At 47.6% G+C, this 22,576-nt stretch overlaps 2 protein-coding genes across 3 annotated transcripts in view; one reads left to right on the top strand and one right to left on the bottom strand.

Annotated features, from left to right (window-relative positions):
* Positions 1-22,576, bottom strand: part of LOC310695090 (uncharacterized protein) — a 136,245-nt gene that overhangs the window by 7,855 nt on the left and 105,814 nt on the right. The window lies entirely within an intron of this gene.
* SLC25A1 (solute carrier family 25 member 1) overlaps positions 4,157-22,576 on the top strand; it is a 66,932-nt gene continuing 48,512 nt past the window's right edge. For both annotated transcript variants that reach the window (XR_014519924.1, XM_083479088.1), the window contains exon 1: positions 4,157-4,541. Coding sequence is in view for 1 of the 2 variants with exons in the window: in XM_083479088.1 (XP_083335214.1) it covers positions 4,427-4,541 (115 nt within the window). In the remaining variant the exon portion in view is untranslated. The remainder of the gene's footprint in view (positions 4,542-22,576) is intronic.

The raw sequence follows: 22,576 nt of genomic DNA, 5'->3' as shown, positions 1-22,576 counted from the left end.
GCAAGCAGGAACAATATGGGGGCTCTCTCAGCTTGGGGGGGGGGACAGAAGGAGCCCCTCTGGCTCACGTGAGCCTGAGCGGTATGGGGGCTTCCTCAGTAGGGCTGGGTGACGCAGCCAAGATACATTCCAGACACTCTGATTATATCAGCATATAACGATATTTAGCTGCTGATACGTCACAATGTTGAAGACCAGGTATCGCCCGGCCCTACTGTCAAATCTAGCAACTGCCTTCAATTTGCAGTGATGTGTTTACTGTTCAGTGTGCTTGTTTTCCCCACTGTAGCTTTCTTAATGCTCTCCCTGCTCCCACGAAAGAGAACATGTCACCTAAGGCTAAAACCAAACTTCCCATTGATTCGTATTTGGGAACCATGAAGCACAGGGGTGCCAATTCTGATGTAGTTTGGAGTCCAAAGACAAGGCTTCCCTTTACCAAATATCATTCCCTTGTGGTGGCAAAGATACTGGCCGAGTCTAGGACAGCACAAAAACAGTTGGCATTTGCTGCCCTTGAAAGTATCTTGGGCTCTTGCAAGGTCCTATTTTGCCATAATAAGCAAGAGCTCCTTGAAAGCTCATAACACTAAGCTCGGCTGAATGCTTGAAGTTTCTGGATGGTTAAAAGGCTAACCAGCCACATGTGATTTCCCTTTTCCTATGCCGCCTCTGTTCGTTCTTCCTTTTTAAAACCTTGCTAAACTGAATAAAATGGCAAGTAACTTTCTGCAGGCAGGCATTCAATAGTCCTGTGTACAGGATTCCTAAGTTCAAAGCTGTTGTGGGTTTTGCTTTGTCTTTAATGAAACTTGATTTATTTATGACGTGTATGCTGGCCCTTAGCACGAGATTTTTGTGGAGCTTACAATAAGCAAAAAGCAATTGAACTAAAAAGTAAAAACAAGTGTTATAGGGAAATGTTACACACACACACACACACTCAAACCCAAACACAAATCCCCCAGTGAAAAACTGATTTATTTATTTTTAAGAGACTTGTACATAGCCACTCACAGTAGGATTTTCATACTGGTTGTCACTAAACTTTGGTCCTGACTTTTCCTCCCCAAGGAGCCCAGGCTGGCAAACAAAAAAGCAGCAAAACCAAAATAAATAAAAGCATTAATATCTGAAAACATTTGTAAATGTTCATATATTCACAAAATAATAATTTCAAGGTGGCTGAGAACAGTTTCAGATATCAGTTGTTCAGGTGAACAGGAATGTTGAATGATTTTAAATTCTTCCTGTCTCTTAAGAGGGGGTGGGCAAGACCACCTCACCAGGAAAGGCCATACAGAAATGATGAACTATGGCTGAAGAGGCCTGTCACAGGTCAGTGCTAACCAGACAGCACCCAGCAGTGACATCAGCAACAGGGTCTCTCCGGCCCATTACAATAGTACCTTGGATCCTGAACCCCTTGGAACTTGGACGTTTTGGCTCCTGAATGCCACAAACCCGGGAGTGAGTGTTCCGGTTTTTGAACGTATTTTGGAAGCCGAACGTCCGACGGGGCTTCCATGGCTTTTGATTGATTGGCCACAGGAGCTTCCTGCAGCCAAACAGAAGCTGTACTTTGGTTTCCGAATCTTTTGGGAGTCAAATGGACTTCCAGAACGGATTCCGTTCGACTTCCAAGGTATGACTGTATAGGACTTGAGATGGTTGTGCAACGCACTACTGTGCCAGCAGTTGCCAAAGCAACAGATAAAAGAGATTAGGGTTGATGGGAAGGAGGAGGGGTTCACTGTCGAGAAGTTAATAGAAGGGGCCGCAATGATGCTTCAAGTTCCTTGCATCTGCCAAGATGGGAATTAGTGGTGGGTTTATCCTTGCATGGGCACAGCACATCTGAGGTTCATTTCCCTAAACTGTAAGGCTGCATTTTAATTGGTGTCCGCGTTAGGAATCAAAGTGCCATGATTGTATAGCAGAACTAAAACAAGTACAATAATTGTTGTTTAGTCTTCTCCAACTCTTTGTGACCCCCTGGACCAGAGCATGCCAGGCACTCCTGTCTTCCAATGCCTCCCGCAGTTTGGTCAAACTCAAGCTGGTAGCTTCAAGAACACTATCCAACCATCTCGTCCTCTGTCGTCCCCTTCTCCTTGTGCCCTCCATCTTTCCCAACATCAGGGTCTTTTCCAGGGAGTCTTCTCATGAGGTGGCCAAAGTATTGGAGTCTCAGCTTCAGGATCTGTCCTTCCAGTGAGCACTCAGGGCTGATTTTCTTAAGAATGGATAGGTTTGATCTTCTTACAGTCCATGGGACTCTCAAGAGTCTCCTCCAGCACCATAATTACAGGTCCTTTTAAAAACTGCAGAAAGCAAGCACCATAGCCAGTGAGCCATTTAACCTCTCTCTTCCTGCCTCGGCATGTGTGTGCATCATACCAAAGAAAACACTTGTTTTAGAAATACCGTCATTCCCACAAGTTTTAATAAATTGAAATAAAAGAATTAAGCTTCCTTTTTTTTAAGGAGAGCTGCAACACCACACCACGGTTCTAGAGTTTGTTTTGTTAATTGTGAGTTTCCTATCTCATGAAGGAGCATACCTTAATTGAAGTGCTGTGAACCAGCATAAATTTAATAGCCACTTGTAATCAAAATTCATCCAGTGCCCCTTTAACCTCATTGTGTTCCTTGAACACTGGGGTGCTGAACAGACACTACTATTAAGGAAGTGGGCTGTGGTGGCAGTTGCCCATTACTGGTAGGGCAGAAGGCAAGGAGGCTACCAGTAGGTGGCGCCGGAGATGGACGCTTGTACCTTCCAGATCCTGTTGGATTGCATCTTGACTCCCTGATGTAGCCCAAACCTGCCTATCCTGATGGGCCCTTACTTTCTGCAATCTTGGTAGGTTTGGGGGAAAGCCTTTATCCCTCTGACCCTAATGAGAGATTCCAGGAAAGCCCATCGCTATCACTGAGCTGTGGGTCTTCCCTATAAAATGAATCCCTTCTTACGTGCAGAAGTAGGAAACCTGAGAGAGTGGAGTGGAATTAATGGGTATGTAATTAGCTCAACAAGGGACGCAGGTGGCGCTGTGGGTAAAAGCCTCAGCGCCTAGGGCTTGCCGATCGAAAGGTCGGCGGTTCGTGGCCCGTACGGGCAGGGGTACCTTTACCTTTAATTAGCTCAACAGAGGAGGATATTATTATTATTATTATTTATTTGTACCCCGCCCATCTGGCTGAGTTTCCCCAGCCACTCTGGGCAGCTTCCAACGAAGATTAAAAATACATAAAAAACTTCCCTAAACGCTCTGTACTTCATTAAGGCTAACTGAGCGTTCTGGGAAATTGACAATGCAAAGTTATCGAAGAACGTTTTGCTGGCAAACACCATTAAAGAGAAACATCCCAACACGGGACTCACTGGGTCCAAGCACGGGGTGGGGGGCACGTGAAAGGCAGGTAATGAGTCTGACCACAAGTACCACCCGGAGAATGGAAGTGTTAAATTTAATTCATAAATAAAAGCGAGTCTGATTTTTTAAAAACCAAAACAAATGCAACTTTCTCCGTAGTTTCTGCTCACCCTGCAGAAATCGCAGCGCCACCTTAAATAGTAGGCGGGTTCTTAAAGCTCCGGTAGCAGCAGCAGCAGACTTCGCAATCAGGCCCTTCCCTGTGTTCCTAAGTCAGACCTACCGCTCTGCCTAGCTCCGTATTGTCTACACGGACTGGCAGCAGCTCCCCAGGGTTCACAAACAGGGAGATGTCGCGGATTGAAGCCGGTCCCTTCTGCAAGCCAAGCAGCTGCTCCGAAGCAGGAACTGTGCTACGCTGCCTCCGCTAACACCATGCTTCTCTTTGCTAAAAAAAAACCCAAACACCCTAGCAAACCGGACGCCCCACCTACTCCCGAGAAGCGGATCGCTTGCACTCCCTGGTTGCTCATTCAGCAGCACAGCGTGAGAATATTAATCGCAGAGTCCTGGGTTCGAATCCCGCGCGGCGGGGGAAATTCCTGCATTGGTGTTGCGCTAGATCCCGCGTGGTCCCTTCCCACTGTGCGATCTTGGGGAAAGCAAAAGCAAGGCTGCCCCAATCCTGACAGCTGCCTCCTCCTTCACCTCCTTTTCTTTTCCGCCCGTCCCTCCTTCAACCATTCAAGCCAATGGAGAGCCCGTGACGCTGGCTGCGTGGCGAGGGGCTGCCCCACCCCCGCTCGCGGGAAAAGGGGGCGGCGGCGCCCGCCTTGGCTGGCTGGATCGGCTCGGCTCCCGGCAGTATATAGAAGAAGCCCTGGCTAGGGGATCCGGCGGCGGCAGCAGCAGCAGCGATCTGGCAATTTCCTCCAGCTCCTGCTTCCTTTGCACTTGGATCAACTCCCCACCCCCACCCCACCTGCCAGTTCTGCTGCTTTTGCAAAACTGTCCCGTCTGTCGGTGGGTCGGATCCTGCAACCATCATGTCTCCATCCTCGACGCCCTTCGCCAGCCCATTCGCTAGACCTCGCTGCCTGGCTGCAGCGGCTCCTGCGGGCAAAACCAAACTTACCCATCCGGGCAAAGCCATCTTAGCAGGTAAACAAACCGGAGTGGCTGCAGAAACCTTTTTATATTGTGACTTTGTTGGACGGGGTGGGGTGGGGGGAGTGGATCTGCTCTAAAAGTGGATCGGCTCACAAAGCTTGCTGCATTTAATGTTGTTTTTTAAACGTGCCGCAAAAAAAATCGCCTTGAACTTCTCTTGCCCCCCCCAACTGCGCCCCCCCCCCTCTGGGAAAAGTTTGCAACTCAAAACTTCCTCCTTTCAAAAGCGGATTTTGTTAAGATCTCCTCGTTTGGGGAGATATCCCTGCTTCTTGATGGGGCCAAGTTCTCTTTTGCGAGAGCAAGTCTGGGCTGGTGGAAAGAATCCTGCAAAGATCAGATGGTGCCGCTTTGCGAGGTGTGTGTGTGTTTTTGTGCGTATATTATCTCCCCCCTCCAGCCGCCGCCTTTCCTCTCTCTTTTTGCAACCGGTAGTACATGAAACAACAAGCCACTCGCGACCCCGCCCCTTCAAGGCTGCTGTTCAGAGCTGATTGGCGGATGGGAATGGGCTGCGCCCCGCGCGAGCCTCTCTGTTGTTGACTAGTTGGCTGGATGCTCAAGTTCCTAGTCCCTGGGGTTTGCTTTGCCTCTTGAGCTATGGGTGTAGCCGCCTTTCTGGGGAAACAGTTAATGGGCCCTTCTGCAATGGTGTTCGGTTGTGGGTGCGTTCTGCAAAGCGTTCTAGATGACATAACAGCGCATCAACAGTGGATTTAATTCTAATTTATTACTGTACAGTGGTACCTCGGGTTACATACGCTTCAGGTTACAGACGCTTCAGGTTACAGACTCCGCTAACCCAGAAATAGTACCTCGGGTTAAGAATTTTGCTTCAGGATGAGAACAGAAATCGTGCTCCGGCGGCGCAGTAGCAGCAGGAGGCCCCATTAGCTAAAGTGGTGCTTCAGGTTAAGAACAGTTTCAGGTTAAGTACGGACCTCCGGAATGAATTAAGTACTTAACCCGAGGTACCACTGTACCCTGTGGCTACCATATTGTCGGTTTCTGGAGTGGCACAGCAAAAGAGTGGACCCCCACTCTCCCCTAGAACATTTGTGGTGTGAAAAACTATAGGATTTCATCAGGAAGTTCTAGGACGGCCCAATCGCCTTCTAAATCCGACCCCCGGACGGTCCAGGAATCAGCATGTTTTTACATGAGCAGAATGTGTCCTTTTCTTTAAAATGCATCTCTGGGTTATTTGTGGGGCATAGGAATTCGTTCTCCTCCCCCCCAAAAAAAATAGTCCGGCCCCCCACCAGGTCTGTGGGACAGTGGACCAGCCCCCTGCTGAAAAAGTTTGCTGACCCCTCTTCTAGAATATGCCCTGGTTGAAAAGGAAGTATGTGCAACAGCCTCCAAACTTTTGCAGGTGCAAATAATATAGATGCATGTCCAATGAAAAGCACCTAATGTTCCCATGACTTTTAATGCAATGCCTGGAGCTTTGGTTTTGACACCCAAAAATCTGGCTGTTTCCAAAGACTTGTCTTTTCCGTATCTGCTCAACAACACTTCTTTTGGAGGGTCTTCTTCCTGACTGGTGGTTAAAATGACTATTTGTTGGTTCTGGTGCTTGAGGATAATAGATACTTAGCAAAAAAAGTTTTTGTTTAAAAATAATAATTCCTAAATGTTTGTTTCTTTTTAAATTTGATTTTCTATCGATACAACTGAAAAAAGGAAAGAAAGCAAAAATACAAACAAAAATAACAATAAACACAAAACTTCCTTAACAAAATAATAAAGCGGAAATTGGTCTTGGAACTATAGACCGGACCTCCAGTCTATTCCTTATTTCATTTATGTATTACTTGTTGCCCATACACACTTTTATAATAATTTAACTAATTCTAAATATATCTTAAGCCTCATGTCTAACTTGAAACTATTACTGTGAAATTCTTCAAATGCTGCAACAGAATTTAAACTGCTGTAATTATAAACTTTAAAGACCTCCCATTTTGAAACAAATTCCTGTTTTGGTTTATTCTTTATTTTTTTCTAAAGCTAGGTCTGATCCCACTCATCTTATGATGGACTACAAAACTCTTAACAATTTGGGATCTGTTTACTTGAGAGATTGCTTCTCCCACATATTCCCAACTCAACTGCTTTGATTTGAGAAAACTGGCACAGTTACTGGTTCCACATAAAACACCTGCACTTCTGAGAAATCAATATTTTAGTGTGGCAGCACAGGCAGACTTCGGAACTCCCTGCCTCTTGACACCAGGCAGGTGCCTTCACTATTCTTTCTTTTTGGTGCCTGCAAAAATAAACAACTATCTGATTTTTAGAAGACATCTGAAGGCAGCCCTGTTTAGGGAAGCTTTTAATATTTGATTAATTACTGTATTTGAATATTTTGCTGGAAGCCACCGAGAGTGGCTGGGGAAACCCAGCCAGGTGGGCAGGGTATTAATAATAATAGTAATAGTAATAGTAATAATAATAATTAAATGTTTGTTTAGGCAAGCCCATCCAGACATGTAAAATGTGAACATGCATTTTAATCTGCTTTTTAGCATATGGTTCATTTGTGATTATTTTTTAATATTTTAAATAGTTGTGTGTAACTTCTTTTACTGATGAAATGAAAACGGTTATAAAACATCAAATTATTATATTAAGAAATGCGCGATGGAATACAGTTTTTCATAACAACAGTTTCTTATTAGAGCAACAGCACAATAAAGGAAGAGAAAATGAGCAGCTCGTATATTAATATGAATGTTTTGGACTGTTGGTAGATCTCTGTCCACCATAAAACTGTTATATCCCCTATTAAAGCTACCTAAGGCTGTATACATATCATACTTTTAAAGCGCACACACTCCAAGAATTCTGGGAGCTGTAGCTTACCCCCAAAGAGCTATAACTCCCAGCACCCTTAACAAACTACAGTTTCCTGGGTGCTGCTTTTTCTAGGTGCTTTAAATGTATGCTGTGCGCTCAGCCTAAGCCTATAGAATGACTCCACTTTCTTGAGCCCTTTGTCAGGTTTTTTTTTGGGGGGGAGGGGGCGGCATGGGGAAGATTCCCTCACTCCAGTTTCCTTCCAAATATTAGAATACATATTTTTCTCTTAAATTTAGAACAGTTTCCCCCAGTGATGGCTGCTGTGGGGTTTGTGTTTCGGCATTAATCTTGCACCAGCAGCTCCGTAGACACGGCTGTTTGAACAAGTTGGGCTCTCCCCTTCTTGCAAAGCCAATTGCGAAATATCTGCAAGCAAGCAAGAGCGCATGGCTAGGGTTGTTCCAGCGCTTAATTGCATTAAACAGGCTGATCTGCCAGAGAAAGGTAATCAGCTGCCTCCCGGCCGCCAGTCCTCTTAGACTGGCGGGAATTAATTCAGGGCATGCCTTTATCTTGTTAAAAATGCTTCCTATCCAACTCCAGAGCAGCCAAGAACATAGGAGGCTGTCTTGCATCGAACTAGACCATGAGTCTATATTGCTCAGTACTGCCTACACTGGTTGGCAGCAGCTTTCCTAGGATTCAGACAGGAAACATTCCCAAACTTTGTTGGAGATGCCGGGAATTGAACCAGGCAGAATTGAAGCTGGAGACAGGGCAGATGTTCTGTCACTGAGCTGTGGCTCTTCCCCGATATCCGAGGAGCACAGACTTGTACAAAGTCAAACCAGTGGTCATCTTGCATAGAATTGTCCGCACTACGTGCACCTTTGAAGGTGACCCGGAAACTACAACTAATCCTGAACGCGGCAGCTAGACTGGTGACTAGGAGCGGCCTCCGAGACCACATAACACTGGTCTTGAAAGACCTACATTGGCTCCCAGTACGTTTCCGAGCACAATTCAAAGTGTTGGTGCTGACCTTTAAAGCCCTAAACGGCCTCGGTCCAGTATCTGAAGGAGCGTCTCCACCCCCATCGTTCTACCCGGACACTGAGGTCCAGCACCGAGGGTCTTCTGGCGGTTCCCTCACTGCAAGAAGTGAGGTTACAGGGAACCAGGCAGAGGGCCTTCTCGGTAGTGGTGCCCTCCCTGTGGAACGCCCTCCCACCAGATGTCAAAGAGAACAACAACTACCAGACTTTTAGAAGACATCTGAAGGCAGCCCTGTTTAGGGAAGCTTTTAATGTTTGATGTATCACAGTATTTTAATATTTTTTTGGAAGCCGCCCAGAGTGGCTGGGGAAGCCCAGCCAGATGGGCGGGGTATAAATAATAAATTATTATTATTATTATTATTATTATTATTATTATTACACTGACTGGCAGCAGCTCTTCGGGGTTTCTGGCAAGCCTCTTTCCTTGTCTTACCTGGAGACTTCAGCATTAGAAACTCAGGTATATAACCTGGGCGCCAAATGGCAGCTAGAATCTAGGTTGTGGCCACCACAACAAAATGTCTATTGGCCAGGGAGGCTGGGCTAGATGACCTCAAGAACCCTTCCAGTGCTACCTGAAGGAGCGTCTCCACCCCTATCGTTCTGCCCAGCCACTGAGGTCCAGCTCTGAGGGCCTTCTGGCGGTTCCCTCCCTTTCGAGAAGTGAGGTTACAGAGAACCAGGCAGAAGGCCTTCTCGGTGGTGGAGCCGGACCTGTGGAACGCCCATAGGCGCCGACTCCATGGGGCTTGAGGGGGCCCGAGCCCCCTCAAAAATTTGTTTGGGGGGGCTCAGCCCCCCCAATAATCTCGGGCGGCGGTGGGCACGTCCGCGGCTTTTATAGGGCGCCCAGCGCGCACCAGCTCGATAACGGGCACCGGCGCGGCGGGGGGCGCCGGGGGAGGGGGGAGGCCGGCCTGTCTCCTTGGCAACCCCATTGAGCAGCGCCGGCTCCCCCGGGAGGGCCATCCCCCCGCGCCGCCGATCGCCAACACCGCCGACGCTGTGGCTGCCCGAGCCCGAGCCCGAGCCCGAGCCCTACCCGAAGCCCGAGCCCGAGCCTGAGCCCGACCCGAAGCCCGAGCCTGAGCCCGAGCCCAAGCCCGTCAGTCATTCAGGAAGGAAGGAAGGAAGGAAGGAGAAATGGGGAGGGAGACGAGGGAGGAAAATTGCGCGCAGGGTGAAGAAAGGAGAAGGGTGAACAAGACGAGCTTCCAACCCAAAAAAGGGCTGGAAGACTGGGAGGATGAAGGATCGGGAAAGAAAGCGACGCCTTCCCCGCCCGCGACGTCGCCCGCTTGTCATTGGCAGCGCAGCGTGCGCCCAGAGGGGCTGGGCACCGGCGCAGGGCCGCTCCGCAGCCGCGGAGGACAGCTGTGCAGCTAGCAAGGTGTGCCGCGTAGAGCGCGGCCCTTGTGTGGCCCGGTGGCCAGGCAAGCTCGGGCGGGGACCCCCATGCGAATCTAAGACGGGAGAAGAGGGCAGAGCAAAGGGGGTCCCTTCCCCAACCTCCGGCTCTGAGACTTCCCTGCGCCCCAGAAAAGCGAAAGGATTTTCTCTTTTTTTTAATAAATATTTTATTAAAAATACAAAGTTAGAAACATACACTGAAGAAAAAAGTAAAAGAACAAGAAAAAGAAAAAAAGAAAAAGAAGAAAAGAAAACCAACCATTCAACACATTTTTTATATAACTAACTGGACTTCCTCTCATCTCCCTTACCCTGCATTCTTTATAATAAAGATATCAGCAAATTATTACATTGTTTCGTACCTTATTTTGTACTTTTCAAATACTATACCCCTAAATTTAACATACTTTTCATCAGTTACTTATATCTTAAATTAAACATAGTATTACCTTAGATTTTGACCTTTTCTTAATTAAAATATAATTTCCTGTTTCCCAAATCTAATTGCTGAAGCTATAGTTTCCGAATCGTTTAAATTTTTAACATTCATACAACTTATATTGTTTTTGTAAATAGTCCTTAATTTTTTTCCAGTCCTCTTCCGTTGTTTCTTCTCCCAAATCTCGGATTCTGCCAGTCATTTCAGCCAGTTCCATGTAGTCCATCAATTGCGTCTGCCACTCTTCCAGTGTGGGCAAATCTTGTGTCTTCCAATATTTTGCGATAAGTATTCTTGCTGCTGTAGTTGCATACATAAAGGAAGTTCTATCCTTCTTTAACACTTTCTGGCCAACAATGCCCAAGAGGAAGGCCTCTGGTTTCTTGGGAAAGGTATACTTAAATACCTTTTTTAACTCATTATAGATCATTTCCCAGAAGGCCTTCACTTTTGGACAAGTCCACCAGAGGTGAAAGAATGTCCCTTCAGCCTCCTTACATTTCCAACATTTATTATCAGACAGGTGATATATTTTTGCAAGCTTGACTAGGGTCATGTACCACCTATAAATCATTTTCATAATATTTTCCTTCAAGTCATTACATGCCGTGAATTTCATTCCGGTGGTCCATAACCTTTCCCAGTCCTCAAACATGATGTTATACCCAATATCCTGAGCCCATTTTATCATGGCTGATTTGACTGTCTCATCCTGAGTGATTTTCTCTTCAACCTGCCCTCCATCCTCTTGCGGAAAACTCTTTGCCTGCCCTGCCCGTATCTCGTTTTTGCTTTTTAATTCCACACACGCACCCTTCGGACTTCATGGCAATCGGGCGTGCGGGTGCGTTTCCTAAGAGAGTGAGGACCCCCGCCTCCTCCCCACCTGCTCCCTCGCCAGCCAGCCAGCCGCGCGCCCTAGCCAGAGAGCCCCGCCCCCCCCGTCGCGCAATCGGCTCCCTTCAGCAGGCCGTGCTCACAACTCGGCCCAGGGACCCCCAGCAGCGGATCTCCGGCTCAGCTGAAGAATCCGGCAACAAGCCCCCTCCTCCCCAATCGCTCCGCCGAAATACGCTCCAAACCCCCCCAGATAGGCCGCCGGCCGCCAAGTCTCGTGGCGCCCTGAGCGAGGGTCTCTCCCCAACACCGCCACCTCGAACTGCGTTCTCCCGGCTACCCGAGCGAACCAGCGGCAGGACCCCGGTATGGGCCCCCCCAATATTTTTTATAAGTCGGCGCCCCTGGGAACGCCCCCCCCCCACCAGATGTCAAGGAAATAAACAACTATCTGACTTTTAGAAGACATCTGAAGGCAGCCCTGTTTGGGGAAGTTTTTTATCTCTGATGTTTTATTGCGTTTTCAATATCCTGTTGGGACGCGGGTGGTGCTATGGGTTAAACCACAGAGCCTAGGGCTTGCCGATCAGAAGGTCGGCGGTTCAATCCCCGCGACGGGGTGAGCTCCCATTGCTCAGTCCCTGCTCCTGCCAACCTAGCAGTTCAAAAGCATGTCAAAAGTGCAAGTAGATAAATAGGCACCACTCCGGCGGGAAGGTAAACGGCGTTTCCGTGCGCTGCTCTGGTTCGCCAGAAGTGGTTTAGTCATGCTGGCCACATGACCCGGAAGCTGTACGCCGGCTCCCTCGGCCAATAAAGCAAGATGAGCGCCACAACCCCAGAGTCAGCCATGACTGGACCTAATAGTCAGGGGTCCCTTTACCTTTTAATATCCAGCTGGAAGCTGCCCAGAGTGGCTGGGAGGCCCAACCAGATGGGCACGGTATAAGTAATAAATAATAACAACAACAACAACAATTCCACGCTTATATTATCTCAACTACAACAATTCCCTAGTCCCAGTAATGCAAGAAGGGAACGCACACAGTGGAAATGGAAATGGTATTAACTGTGGACTAGGACAGAGGTTTTTGAACTGTGGTTGCCAACCTGGCCCCCAGAAATCTCCACTTCATCGCAATTCGACTAGCGCCAGTAGCAAAACGCGCCTGGCACCTGGCTAATTTCGAACACTGCTGGAGATAGATCTGGGATCCCTGCACGCAAAGGACGTGCTCTAAAACTGAGCTGAGACTCTACCCATAAACTACGAGTGGGGAATATGTGTCCTTCTGGAAGATTGGGGGGGGGGGTGTTATTGGTTGGTTTCTGTTCTTGTTTTTATTACGTGTTTTGCATTTTTTAAAAAAATCGTGTATTTTTATGTTGAGTATTGTGAGATCTTTGGATGGAGGGCAGTATACAAATTCAATATAAATACAGTGGTACCTTGGGTTACAGACGCTTCAGGTTACAGACGCTTCAGGTTACAGACGCTTCAGGTTACAGACTGCGCTAACCCAGAAATAGTACCTCAGGTTAAGAACTTTACCTCAGGACGAGAACAGAAATCGTGCTCCGGTGGCAGCAGGAGGCCCCATTAGCTAAAGTGGTGCTTCAGGTTAAGAACAGTTTCAGGTTAAGAACGGACCTCCGGAACGAATTAAGTTCTTAACCAGAGGTACCACTGTAAATGCCCATCCTCCCTGACCATTGGCCATGCTTACCGGGGCTGATGGGCATTGGAGTCCAACAACTTACAGAAGTGGCGCCATGTTGACTAGCTCTGGTCTACGCTGACCTGCATTAGTTCACCAAAGCTTCAGTCTGTAGTTTTTACCAGCCCTGACAGAAGATGCATGGAGAATTGTAGGCTGGGACCTGACAGGCAGTGCATCAAAACTGTCTTGCAAAAAGTTATCCTTTTTCCTTCCGTTCACCTGTCCTAGGATCTGAAAGTACCTTTTTGTCACCAGCCAGACTTCCCATCCCTGGGCTCAGTTGGGAGTGAAAAGTGTAGTATTCTGGCACCTGTCCTTGTATTCCTAGATTGCCGCTCCATCCCAATTGACTCCTTTTGGCCCCGTCTGAACCGTACATTTAAAACAGTGTCATACCCCGTTCAGCAAACAAAATGATATTAGCAAAATATGCGCAAACTGCACCAATGTAGCTCGTAAGTGTCATGGAGCACAAAAATGCCAACAAACCGGTCAAATAAAATTGCACACCAACCCTGCCTACCCTTTGCCCTCCCCCCGCTCCTGATCAACCCCCCTCGCTTTGCCCCACCCTCCTTGCCAATCTCCCACAACTCACCCCAAGCCCCTCCCCTCTTCCTCAAGCCCCTCCTTCTCCGAGCTCCTCCCTTTTTAAAGGCAGCGGGAGGCCCTTCGCAAAGCCTCTCTCCCCTTTGTTAAACCTCTCTGCAGGCACATTTGTCAAAGGGGGAGAGACATCTCCATTAAACAGCTTGCCTGGACCAGCCAGCTGTTCCCCACAGTGCAGTTGCTGTGGCTGCAGAGCGTGACGACATCCTACATCTTTTATGTATATAGGAAGATAAACTGTCACAAAACCCAAAGACGTTTTGACCTTGGTCTACCTCAGGGGTCTCCGTGCTTGCCTACTTGACAACTGATTGCATTCTTTTGCTTAGGATATAAATAGACGTGTGTTGCTTTTTTCTCGTCTGTCTTTAAACTCATTCATTTTTTTGGTGGGGGGGTATGAATTCACATTAGTTTGCCACTTTTTTTTGATCCCAATCTTTTTAGCACACCCTGCCACTGGGTCAAGACTTTCCTTACCACCACCAACGCATTTGCTTGGCTCTTAAATTTCTCTGTCCTGGGGAGGCAGCGGTTAAAACCAGTTCCCTTTTTGGCCCTGGTGATTTTATTCTGTGAGCACACAGAGGTTTGAAATGATCCATCACCCTCCCTCGCATTTGTGGGCACCTCTTCCTGACAGCTGGCTGACGTTGCCAGCATGTACCCTTCATTTTTCAGTTTGAAAGGTTGCGCGCTCTGAATACGAAAAACGGTGTTCGTCTCCATGCCCAGAACACTCTAAAAGAGTGATTCTGACGAGAGAGTATGTTTACAAATCTTGCTTCGTGTGTCCTTGCAAAAATTTGGAATAGTTTTGAGCGATGAAGGGTATGAGAGCACGTGGGGGCAGAGAGAGTGGGGGTTTCGTAGAGGTAAGAAAGGGAGACCCATTTAAGGTGTGGGCTTTGTGTAGGTAGGCTGGCAATCCGGCAACATGGCTGTAATAAAGGCTTGATTGTGGCAGTGAAAAGAACAAAGGCTGTCTTGAAAAGCTGGGTGTTTTCCCCCCCCCCCACAGACTAGTCCGGTGGAATTCAGATTTTTCAGCTGCCAAGGAATGCTCTTAATGTCGACCCATCTGTCAAGGATGGTTTGCATATTGCGGAGGATTCTGGGATGTGAGCAGAACGTGTATCCCCCAAACACATGGGAGTCTCTTGGGTATTCCCTTTGCTTGCGCAAACAGCGCATCATTGAGAGCTCCCAGCATGCAGTCATAGCTGTTCTTTATAGAGGACCATGGGTTGTGGTGAACCAACAGCGTCCTTTGGGACAATCCATCTGCCGATAACAGTAATCCTATGAAAAGGCCTGGTAGATCAACCATTACTTGCAGTGCTGCGGGCAGCGGGGGGCAATTTGCAATTTAATGAGGCTAAAACTCAAACCTGCATGTTAACTGAACTCTTCTCTGAATTTTTGCAGTGCAAATCTCCAGCCAAATAGTATGTACATATTAGGGGAGAGTCTGCACAAAAACGCATGTATTGGGGAAACTTAACATATACAAGTGCTTTATACTGGGGGGAAACGGCTCGAAAACAATCTGTACGTTGGGGCGAACAGCCTACGAAAAGCGTGTTTCGTTAGGAGAAATTTGCACTAAGATTGGCTGGTGAATTTTCACGAGATTTTTTATTTTATTTTTTTTAAGTTGCTAATTGCTGCAAAAATTAGGAGAACTGAATCTGAGTGAAAAATGGAGAGGGAACTGAAATTGACTGATGTATCCATTCCCTAATGCCAAGCCTGATTTGCTTGTAAACTCTTGAGTCAATGTATCATGTTAAGTGAGCCAATGCTTTGGAAGATCCAATGCTTTGCTTCCTAAAGGTATCCTGATGTGAATCTTAAGGTATCAGATGATCTGGGTTCCTTCTTTCCTTTCCTCATCATCACCAAAGGAAAGGAGAACGATACGTTTGGCACCGGCTTGGCTGCAGGAGGTGCCGGAAGGAGGCGTACAAGGCGCCATCCAACCATCTTAAGGACTCCACTCCAGATTTGTGCAGAGTTTACTCCTTAGCTGTTTCTTCTGAAGATATCCTGCAAGGCAGTGGAAGTTTAGGATCAGAGCTTTCCTTCCCCTAGATGGGATACCTGCCAAGGTTTAAGTGCCCCATCTGGTGTACTATGGTGTACTATTATATGATATTTTGGGGTGAGATTGCCTTATTTGGTGTTTCCTTTTGTTGTCGTTTAGTCGTGTCCAACTTTCCGTGACCCCCTGGACCAGAGCACGCCAGGCACTCCTGTCTTCCACTGCCTCCCGCAGTTTGGTCAAACTCATGCTGGTAGCTTCGAGAACACTGCCAACCATCTCGTCCTCTGTCGTCCCCTTCTCCTTGTGCCCTCCATCTTTCCCAACATCAGGGTCTTTTCCAGGGAGTCTTCTCTTCTCATGTGGGGCCAAAGTATTGGAGCCTCAGCTTCAGGATCTGTCCTCCCAGTGAGCACTTAGGGCTGATTTCCTTCAGAATGGAGAGGTTTGATCTTCTTGCAGTTCACGGGACTCTCAAGAGCAGGGGTAGGCAACCTAAGGCCCGGGGGCCGGATGCGACCCAATCGCCTTCTCAGTCAGGCCCATGGATGGTCCAGGAATCAGCATGTTTTTACATGAGTAGAATGTGTCCTTTTATTTAAAATGCATCTCTGGGTTATTTGTGGGGCATAGGAAGTTGTTCTCCCCCCCCAAAAAAAATAGTCCGCCCCCCTGAAGGTCTGAGGGACAGTGGACCGGCCCCCTGCTGAAAAAGGTTGCTTACCTCTGTTCAAGAGCATAGCTGTCAACTTTTCCCTTTTCTTGCGAGGAATCCTATTCAGAATAAGGGAATTTCCCTTGCAAAAAGGGAAACGTTGACAGCTATGCGCAAGAGTCTCCTCCAGCCCCATAATTCAAAAGCATCAATTATTTGGCGATCAGCCTTCTTTATGATCCAGCTCTCACTTCCATACACTTTCCTTTTATTTAGATGTACAGTGGTACCTTGGGTTAAGTACTTAATCTGTTCCAGAGGTCCGTACTTAACCTGAAACTGTTCTTAACCTGAAGCACCACTTTAGCTAATGGGGCCTCCCGCTGCCGCCACACCGCTGGAGCAAGATTTCTGTTCTCATCCTGAAGCAAAGTTCTTAACCTGAAGCACTGTTTCTGGGTTAGTGGAGTCTGTAACCTGAGGCGTATGTAACCTGAAGCGTATGTAACCCGAGGTACCACTGTAATGTTTTCTGGCACTTTACAGCACAGAACGAGTTGCAAATAAATCACGCTAGTTGCTGGGGAACACCAGCGAGAATCGGTAGTTGCTCTGATACTCTTGTCTGTGGGATCCCTATTTGCATTTGGTTGGTCGCTGTGAGATCTTGGACAGATCCAATTCTGTTCTTCTGAGGATTCAAGGCTTTAGCCATCAAGTCGAAATCCGTAAAAGCAGCCTGGAGCTTTTTCGCATCCTTTGTCTGAAATGCTAGAAAAACCCCTTTGTCATACTTTCTAATGCATTTCCCCCCCTTCTTAATAGCAAAGAGATTGTGCAAGCAAGAGACACGTGAAGTACAGGCCAGTTCCTGTAAAATGAGGGACAGAACAGGTTGCTTCACCCTCCCTGTGTTATCTTCTGCGATTGTTGACCCGCCGTGTTTACTGGTCCAGTTTTCTGAGCAAACTGTGCTCAGAAGAAGGCTGCTGTTTCGTACATTCCAGTATTTTCCACTCTTGCCTCCCTGCACTGTGTTCTGGCCGTAAGAGTCTCTTTTATCATTGGACTGTAACATCTTAAATGACAGGCCCCGGGACTTTCTGGAAAGGAGAGATGTTGGCAGGGGCTTGGAATCGGTTGCCTTGATGAGCCGACGCGGCGCTGCAAATGAAGAATTCTCCCGTCTGATTTATAGCAAAGGCGTCTGATTAGATTGGAGTGTTATCCCCCTCCTTCTGCCCCACTCTCCCAAGGTTTGATGGATATCAACCTTGCACGCTTACATTTTTTTATTTCAAAGTCTTGATTGATAGCAGGGCTGGGGGAATGTTTTCAGCTTGGGGGCCTCGTTCGCTTTTAGGCAAGCTTTCGGGGGCCGCATGCTGGAGGTAGACAGAGGAAAAAGCGGGGGAAGCATTGGAAGTGAATCGTAGAATATTAGAATTGTAGAGTTGGAAAGGATCCCAAAGGTGATCTAGTCCAACCCCCTGCAGTGCAGGAATTTCAGCTAAAGCATCCATGATCCGTAGAGCTGGTGTGTGTGTTCTCTGCAGTGTGGGAAAAGTGCTCATTCTTCTTATTGTTAACAGATTTGTTTAAATTACCAGATGCAGTCTGGGGAGAAAAGTCCTGTTGGCATTCTACTGAACAAATCGAACAAAAACAGTGTATAATTTGAGAGGAAAGGAAGTGAGAGGTTTTGTTTTTTGTAAATGTAATCTTACTGAGTTTTAATATGAACAACATTTATCTAAACACGTCTGTCGTCCAAACTTTAAGTACAGGTTTTCCCAATTCACTTACGTTAAACCCCGCTCACCAAGAACGCCAACAAATGCAAGCATACCCCAAAATATACTACAGTGGTACCTCGGGCTACATACGCTTCAGGTTACAGACTCCACTAACCCAGAAATAGTACCTTGGGTTAAGAACTTTGTCTTGGGTTAAGAACTTTGCTTCAGGATGAGAACAGAAATTGTGCTCTGGCGGTGCGGCAGCAGCAGGAGGCCCCATTAGCTAAAGTGGTGCTTCAGGTTAAGAACAGTTTCAGGTTAAAAACGGACCTCCGGAACGGATTAAGTACCTAACCTGAGGTACCACTGTACCCTATGTAAATTCAACAAGGTTTTGTCTTTCTTAGTTCAGGCCTTGTGCATAGCAGGGAGGCATTCAACCAAACATACAGAGGGAAAACTACCTCAGAACTGTGCAGCCAATGAGAGCGCAGTACTGGCTCAGTGAGGATCAAGCCACTCTGCTCAGTTGTTAACCAACACCTCCACTGCCCCTCCCTTTGCTAGTTGACTTTTGCATTAATATCATTAACCCTTAACTTACACGCTGAATGATCCCTCCTGTTCCACTTCCAGCAGCTACATGACTTCCTTGAGGACCAAGTCCTGGAATTGAAAATGGGTTCGGGGGCAAATTGCAGGCTTAATTTTAGCCCCAGCTTGGCCTACAGCCCACAAACAACAACAGGCCAGCCAGCTTTGAAGTGCCTGCCTGTACGTGACTTGTCAACTCTCTCTCTCTCACCTCCCCCATTCTTTTAAAGTTACCTGGTTAGTTTTTCCTGCTGGCTGTTCTCTAGCCAAACTGCTTGGAGCCAGCTTGCAAAATGGAACTTATAAAAAGAAATTGCTGTAAAACGGCACTGCAATAAAGCTGCAATAACGGAGATAAAATCGCAGAAGAGGAGGATCAAATAGCCAGCATGAAACTACTTGTAGAAAACAAACGCAAAAGTTAAAAATGCTCTCCCCCCCCCCCCGCTCCCCTGGTTCTGGAACAAAATGGAGGTCGTAGTGATGACCACCAATATCCTTAAAAGAGGACTTACCATATTTTTTGCTCTATAAGACTCACTTTTTCCCTCCTAAAAAGTAAAGGGAAATGTGTGTGCGTCTTATGGAGCGAATGCAGGCTGCACAGCTATCCCAGAAGCAAGAACAGCAAGAGGGATTGCTGCTTTCACTGCACAGCGATCCCTCTTGCTGTTCTGGCTTCTGAGATTCAGAAATATTTTTTTCCTTGTTTTCCTCCTCCAAAAACTAGGTGCGTCTTGTGGTCTGGTGCGTCTTATAGAGCGAAAAATACGGTACTTGACAAATTCTTGGGAGAGGGAGGTGATCAATGGCTTCTAGCCAAGATGGCCACGCACTATATCCTCTGCATGCCTCTGAATACCAGTTTCTGGTAAACACAAGTTGGGTGAGTTTCTATGGCATTCAGGTCCTGGTTGTGAGCTTCCTATTGGCTGCTGTGAGAACAGGATGCTGGACATTGCCTTGGCAGGGCCACAACAGAGGAGGCCCTGTTGTCCTTATACATAATCTCTTTGCTTCCCGTCAGCAGCTGCTGGAGCCTTGATTTCATAGGATTAGGGCCAGTCCCTGTTTTTTAAGGGTGGGGGATGGGATGGTGGATTCTTCACTGCTGACAGGTGAGATTAGGAAGGTAAGAATGGTTCCCATGCCCTCTCTTTACAGGTACAATTTTTACCTTGGTTTTTGAATGGCTTAGTTGCCGAACAAATCTTCTCCCGAACGCCGCAAACCAAAAATACTTATCCTGAAGCATATTGCCAACCTAGCAGTTCAAAAGCACGTCAAAGTGCAAGTAGATAAATAGGTACCACTCTGGCGGGAAGGTAAACAGCGTTTCCATGAGCTGCTCTGGTTCGCCAGAAGCGGCTTAGTCATGCTGGCCACATGACCCGGAAGCTGTACGCCGGCTCCCTCGGCCAATAAAGCGAGATGAGCGCCGTAACCCCAGAGTCGGTCACGACTGGACCTAATGGTCAGGGGTCCCTTTACCTTTACCTTACCTTTGTGACTGTATAGTGGTCCCAGTCAAGGAAAGTAATAGTACCTCTCTATTCTGTCTTGGTCAGACAACACCTGGACCACTGTGTCCTGCTCCGGGTGACATCATTTAAGAAGGATATTGAGAAGCTAGCACATGTGGAGAGGAGGGCAACCTAGAATATCAAGGGTCTGGAAACCAAGCCATATGAGGAACAGTTGAGGGAGTTGGGTGTGTTTAGCCTGGAAAAGAGGAGACAGAAAGGAGATATGGTAGCCACCTTCAGATATCTCAAGGGCCGTCACGTGGAGGATGGAGCAAGCTTGTTTTCTCCTGCTCCAGAGGGTAGGATCGAGACCTATGGATTTGAGTTACAAGAAAGGAGATTCCGATGAAATATCAGGAAGAACTTTCCAGCAGTAAGAGCTGATAGATAGTGATATCGACTCCTGGTCTCCTCTTCATGGGAGGTTTTCAGGCAGAAGTTGAGAGTCGTGGATGCTTTAGTTGAGATTCCTGCATTACAAGGGGGTTGGACTTGGGTCAACCTTAAAGGTAAAGGGACCCCTGACCATCAGGTCCAGTCGTGGCCGACTCTGAGGTTGCGGCGCTCATCTCGCTTTATTGGCCGAGGGAGCCGGCGTACAGCTTCCGGGTCACGTGGCCAGCATGACTAAGCCGCTTCTGGCGAACCAGAGCAGGGCATGGAAACGCTGTTTACCTTCCCGCCGGAGCGGTACCTATTTATCTACTTGCACTTTGAGGTGCTTTCGAACTGCTAGGTTGGCAGCTGCTGGGACTGAGCAATGGGAGCTCGCCCCGTTGCGGGGATTTGAACTGCCAACCTTCTGATCGGCAAGCCCTAGGCTCAGTGGTTTAACTCATAGCGCCACCCGCGTCCTGGGTCAACCCTAGGGTCCCTTCAACTCTATGGTTCTGTGACCCAATGGCCGGACTCGGAATAAGGCAGCTTTCTACAGTCCCCTTCAAATCTGCCCCCAGTTGTGCTGCTTTTTCCTCCTAGACATTGGTTTTTGCCTCTGTTTTTCTGGTTTTGCCTCGGTCTGCTGAATTGGCAGTTCGAGAAGCTTCTGCTCGGGGAAGGAAAGCCATCATCTGCAGAACAAACAAAACGACAGGGTGAGCAGAGAACCGCCTGTGATCAGAGCAGCTAAAAAAATAAAATAAATTGAACTGCCTGGCACAATGCCCAGTCCTTAGGAGCAGACCTCCCCTCTCCTGGTATATATGTCTGAGCCATTTAAGACCATGAAGACCCTGAGTGGCCCAATAATAATAATAATTTATTATTTATACCCCGCCCATCTGGCTGGGCTTCCCCAGCCACTCTGGGCGGCTTCCAACAAAATATTAAAATACAGTAATGCACCAAACATTAAAAGCTTCCCTAAACAGGGCTGCCTTCAGATGTCTTCTAAAAGTCTGGTAGTTGTTGTTGTCTTTGACATCTGGTGGGAGGGCGTTCCACAGGGCGGGTGCCACTACCGAGAAGGCCCTCTGCCTGGTTCCCTTTAACTTGGCTTCTTGCAGCGAGGGAACCACCAGAAGGCCCTCGGCGCTGGACCTCAGTGTCCAGGCAGAACAATGGGGGTGGAGACGCTCCTTCAGGTATACTGGACTGAGGCCATTTAGGGCTTTAAAGGTCAGCACCAACACTTTGAATTGTGCTCGGAAACGTACTGGGAGCCCAGCATTCTGTTCTTACAGTGGCCTACCAGAATCCCTGGGGAAGTCTGCAAGAAGGATTTGAGCACAGTAGCTCTCCCCCCCCTCTGGTAACTTCCATCCACTGGGGAGGCAGAGACATCATGACCAAGCATGACAAAATTTACGTCCTGCAAATAATCTGTGAAACATCACGTATCGAACATTATGCGCTAGGATTAAACAGTCCACGAGTTACGATGGCATTTGCCAAGTCCTAGCAATAGAAATGTTGCTTTATTTTGAGTGTTCATTGTGCCTTTTTCAATATATTGCGTGTTGCTTTTAAAGAGGAATAGAGTCTGCTGACTAGAAGCACGCTGTGCTGTAACATTTTGTTGCAGTTGTCACCTGGTCACGCATCAAATGTGCAGTTGCTGAGGGCTTGGCCAGTAGCTCAGACTTTGTTGGGGCATGTGGCTAGCATCTCATTTCTAGCCCACGTACTTTACTTGTGTGTGTTTGTGTGTTGTGTGAACGACAGTTCAGAGTGGTGCATGCTTGGTTGAATTAGGAGACAGGTTCCCTTTGAAGCTGCTTCTGTGTAGTTTTTAGAAAGCAAATTACTTGTTTGTTCTGAAATTGTTCTGTGGGAGGGACTTTGGACCGCAATAAAGATTATATATAATTACAGGGACACGGGTGGCGCTGTGGGTTAAACCACAGGGCCTAGGGCTTGCCGATCAGAAGGTTGGCGGTTCAAATCCCCGTGACGGGGTGAGCTCCCATTGCTCAGTCCCGGCTCCTGCCCACCTAGCAGTTCGAAAGCACGTCAAGGTGCAAGTAGATAAATAGGTACCGCTCCGGTGGGAAGGTAAACGGCATTTCCGTGAGCTGCTCTGGTTCACCAGAAGCGGCTTAGTCATGCTGGCCACATGACCCGGAAGCTGTACGCCAGCTCCCTCGGGCA

This window comes from Podarcis liolepis (assembly GCF_965112155.1).
Source record: "Podarcis liolepis genome assembly, chromosome: 15".
Lineage (NCBI taxonomy): Eukaryota > Metazoa > Chordata > Lepidosauria > Squamata > Lacertidae > Podarcis > Podarcis liolepis.
This window is presented reverse-complemented; position numbering and strand designations above follow the sequence as displayed.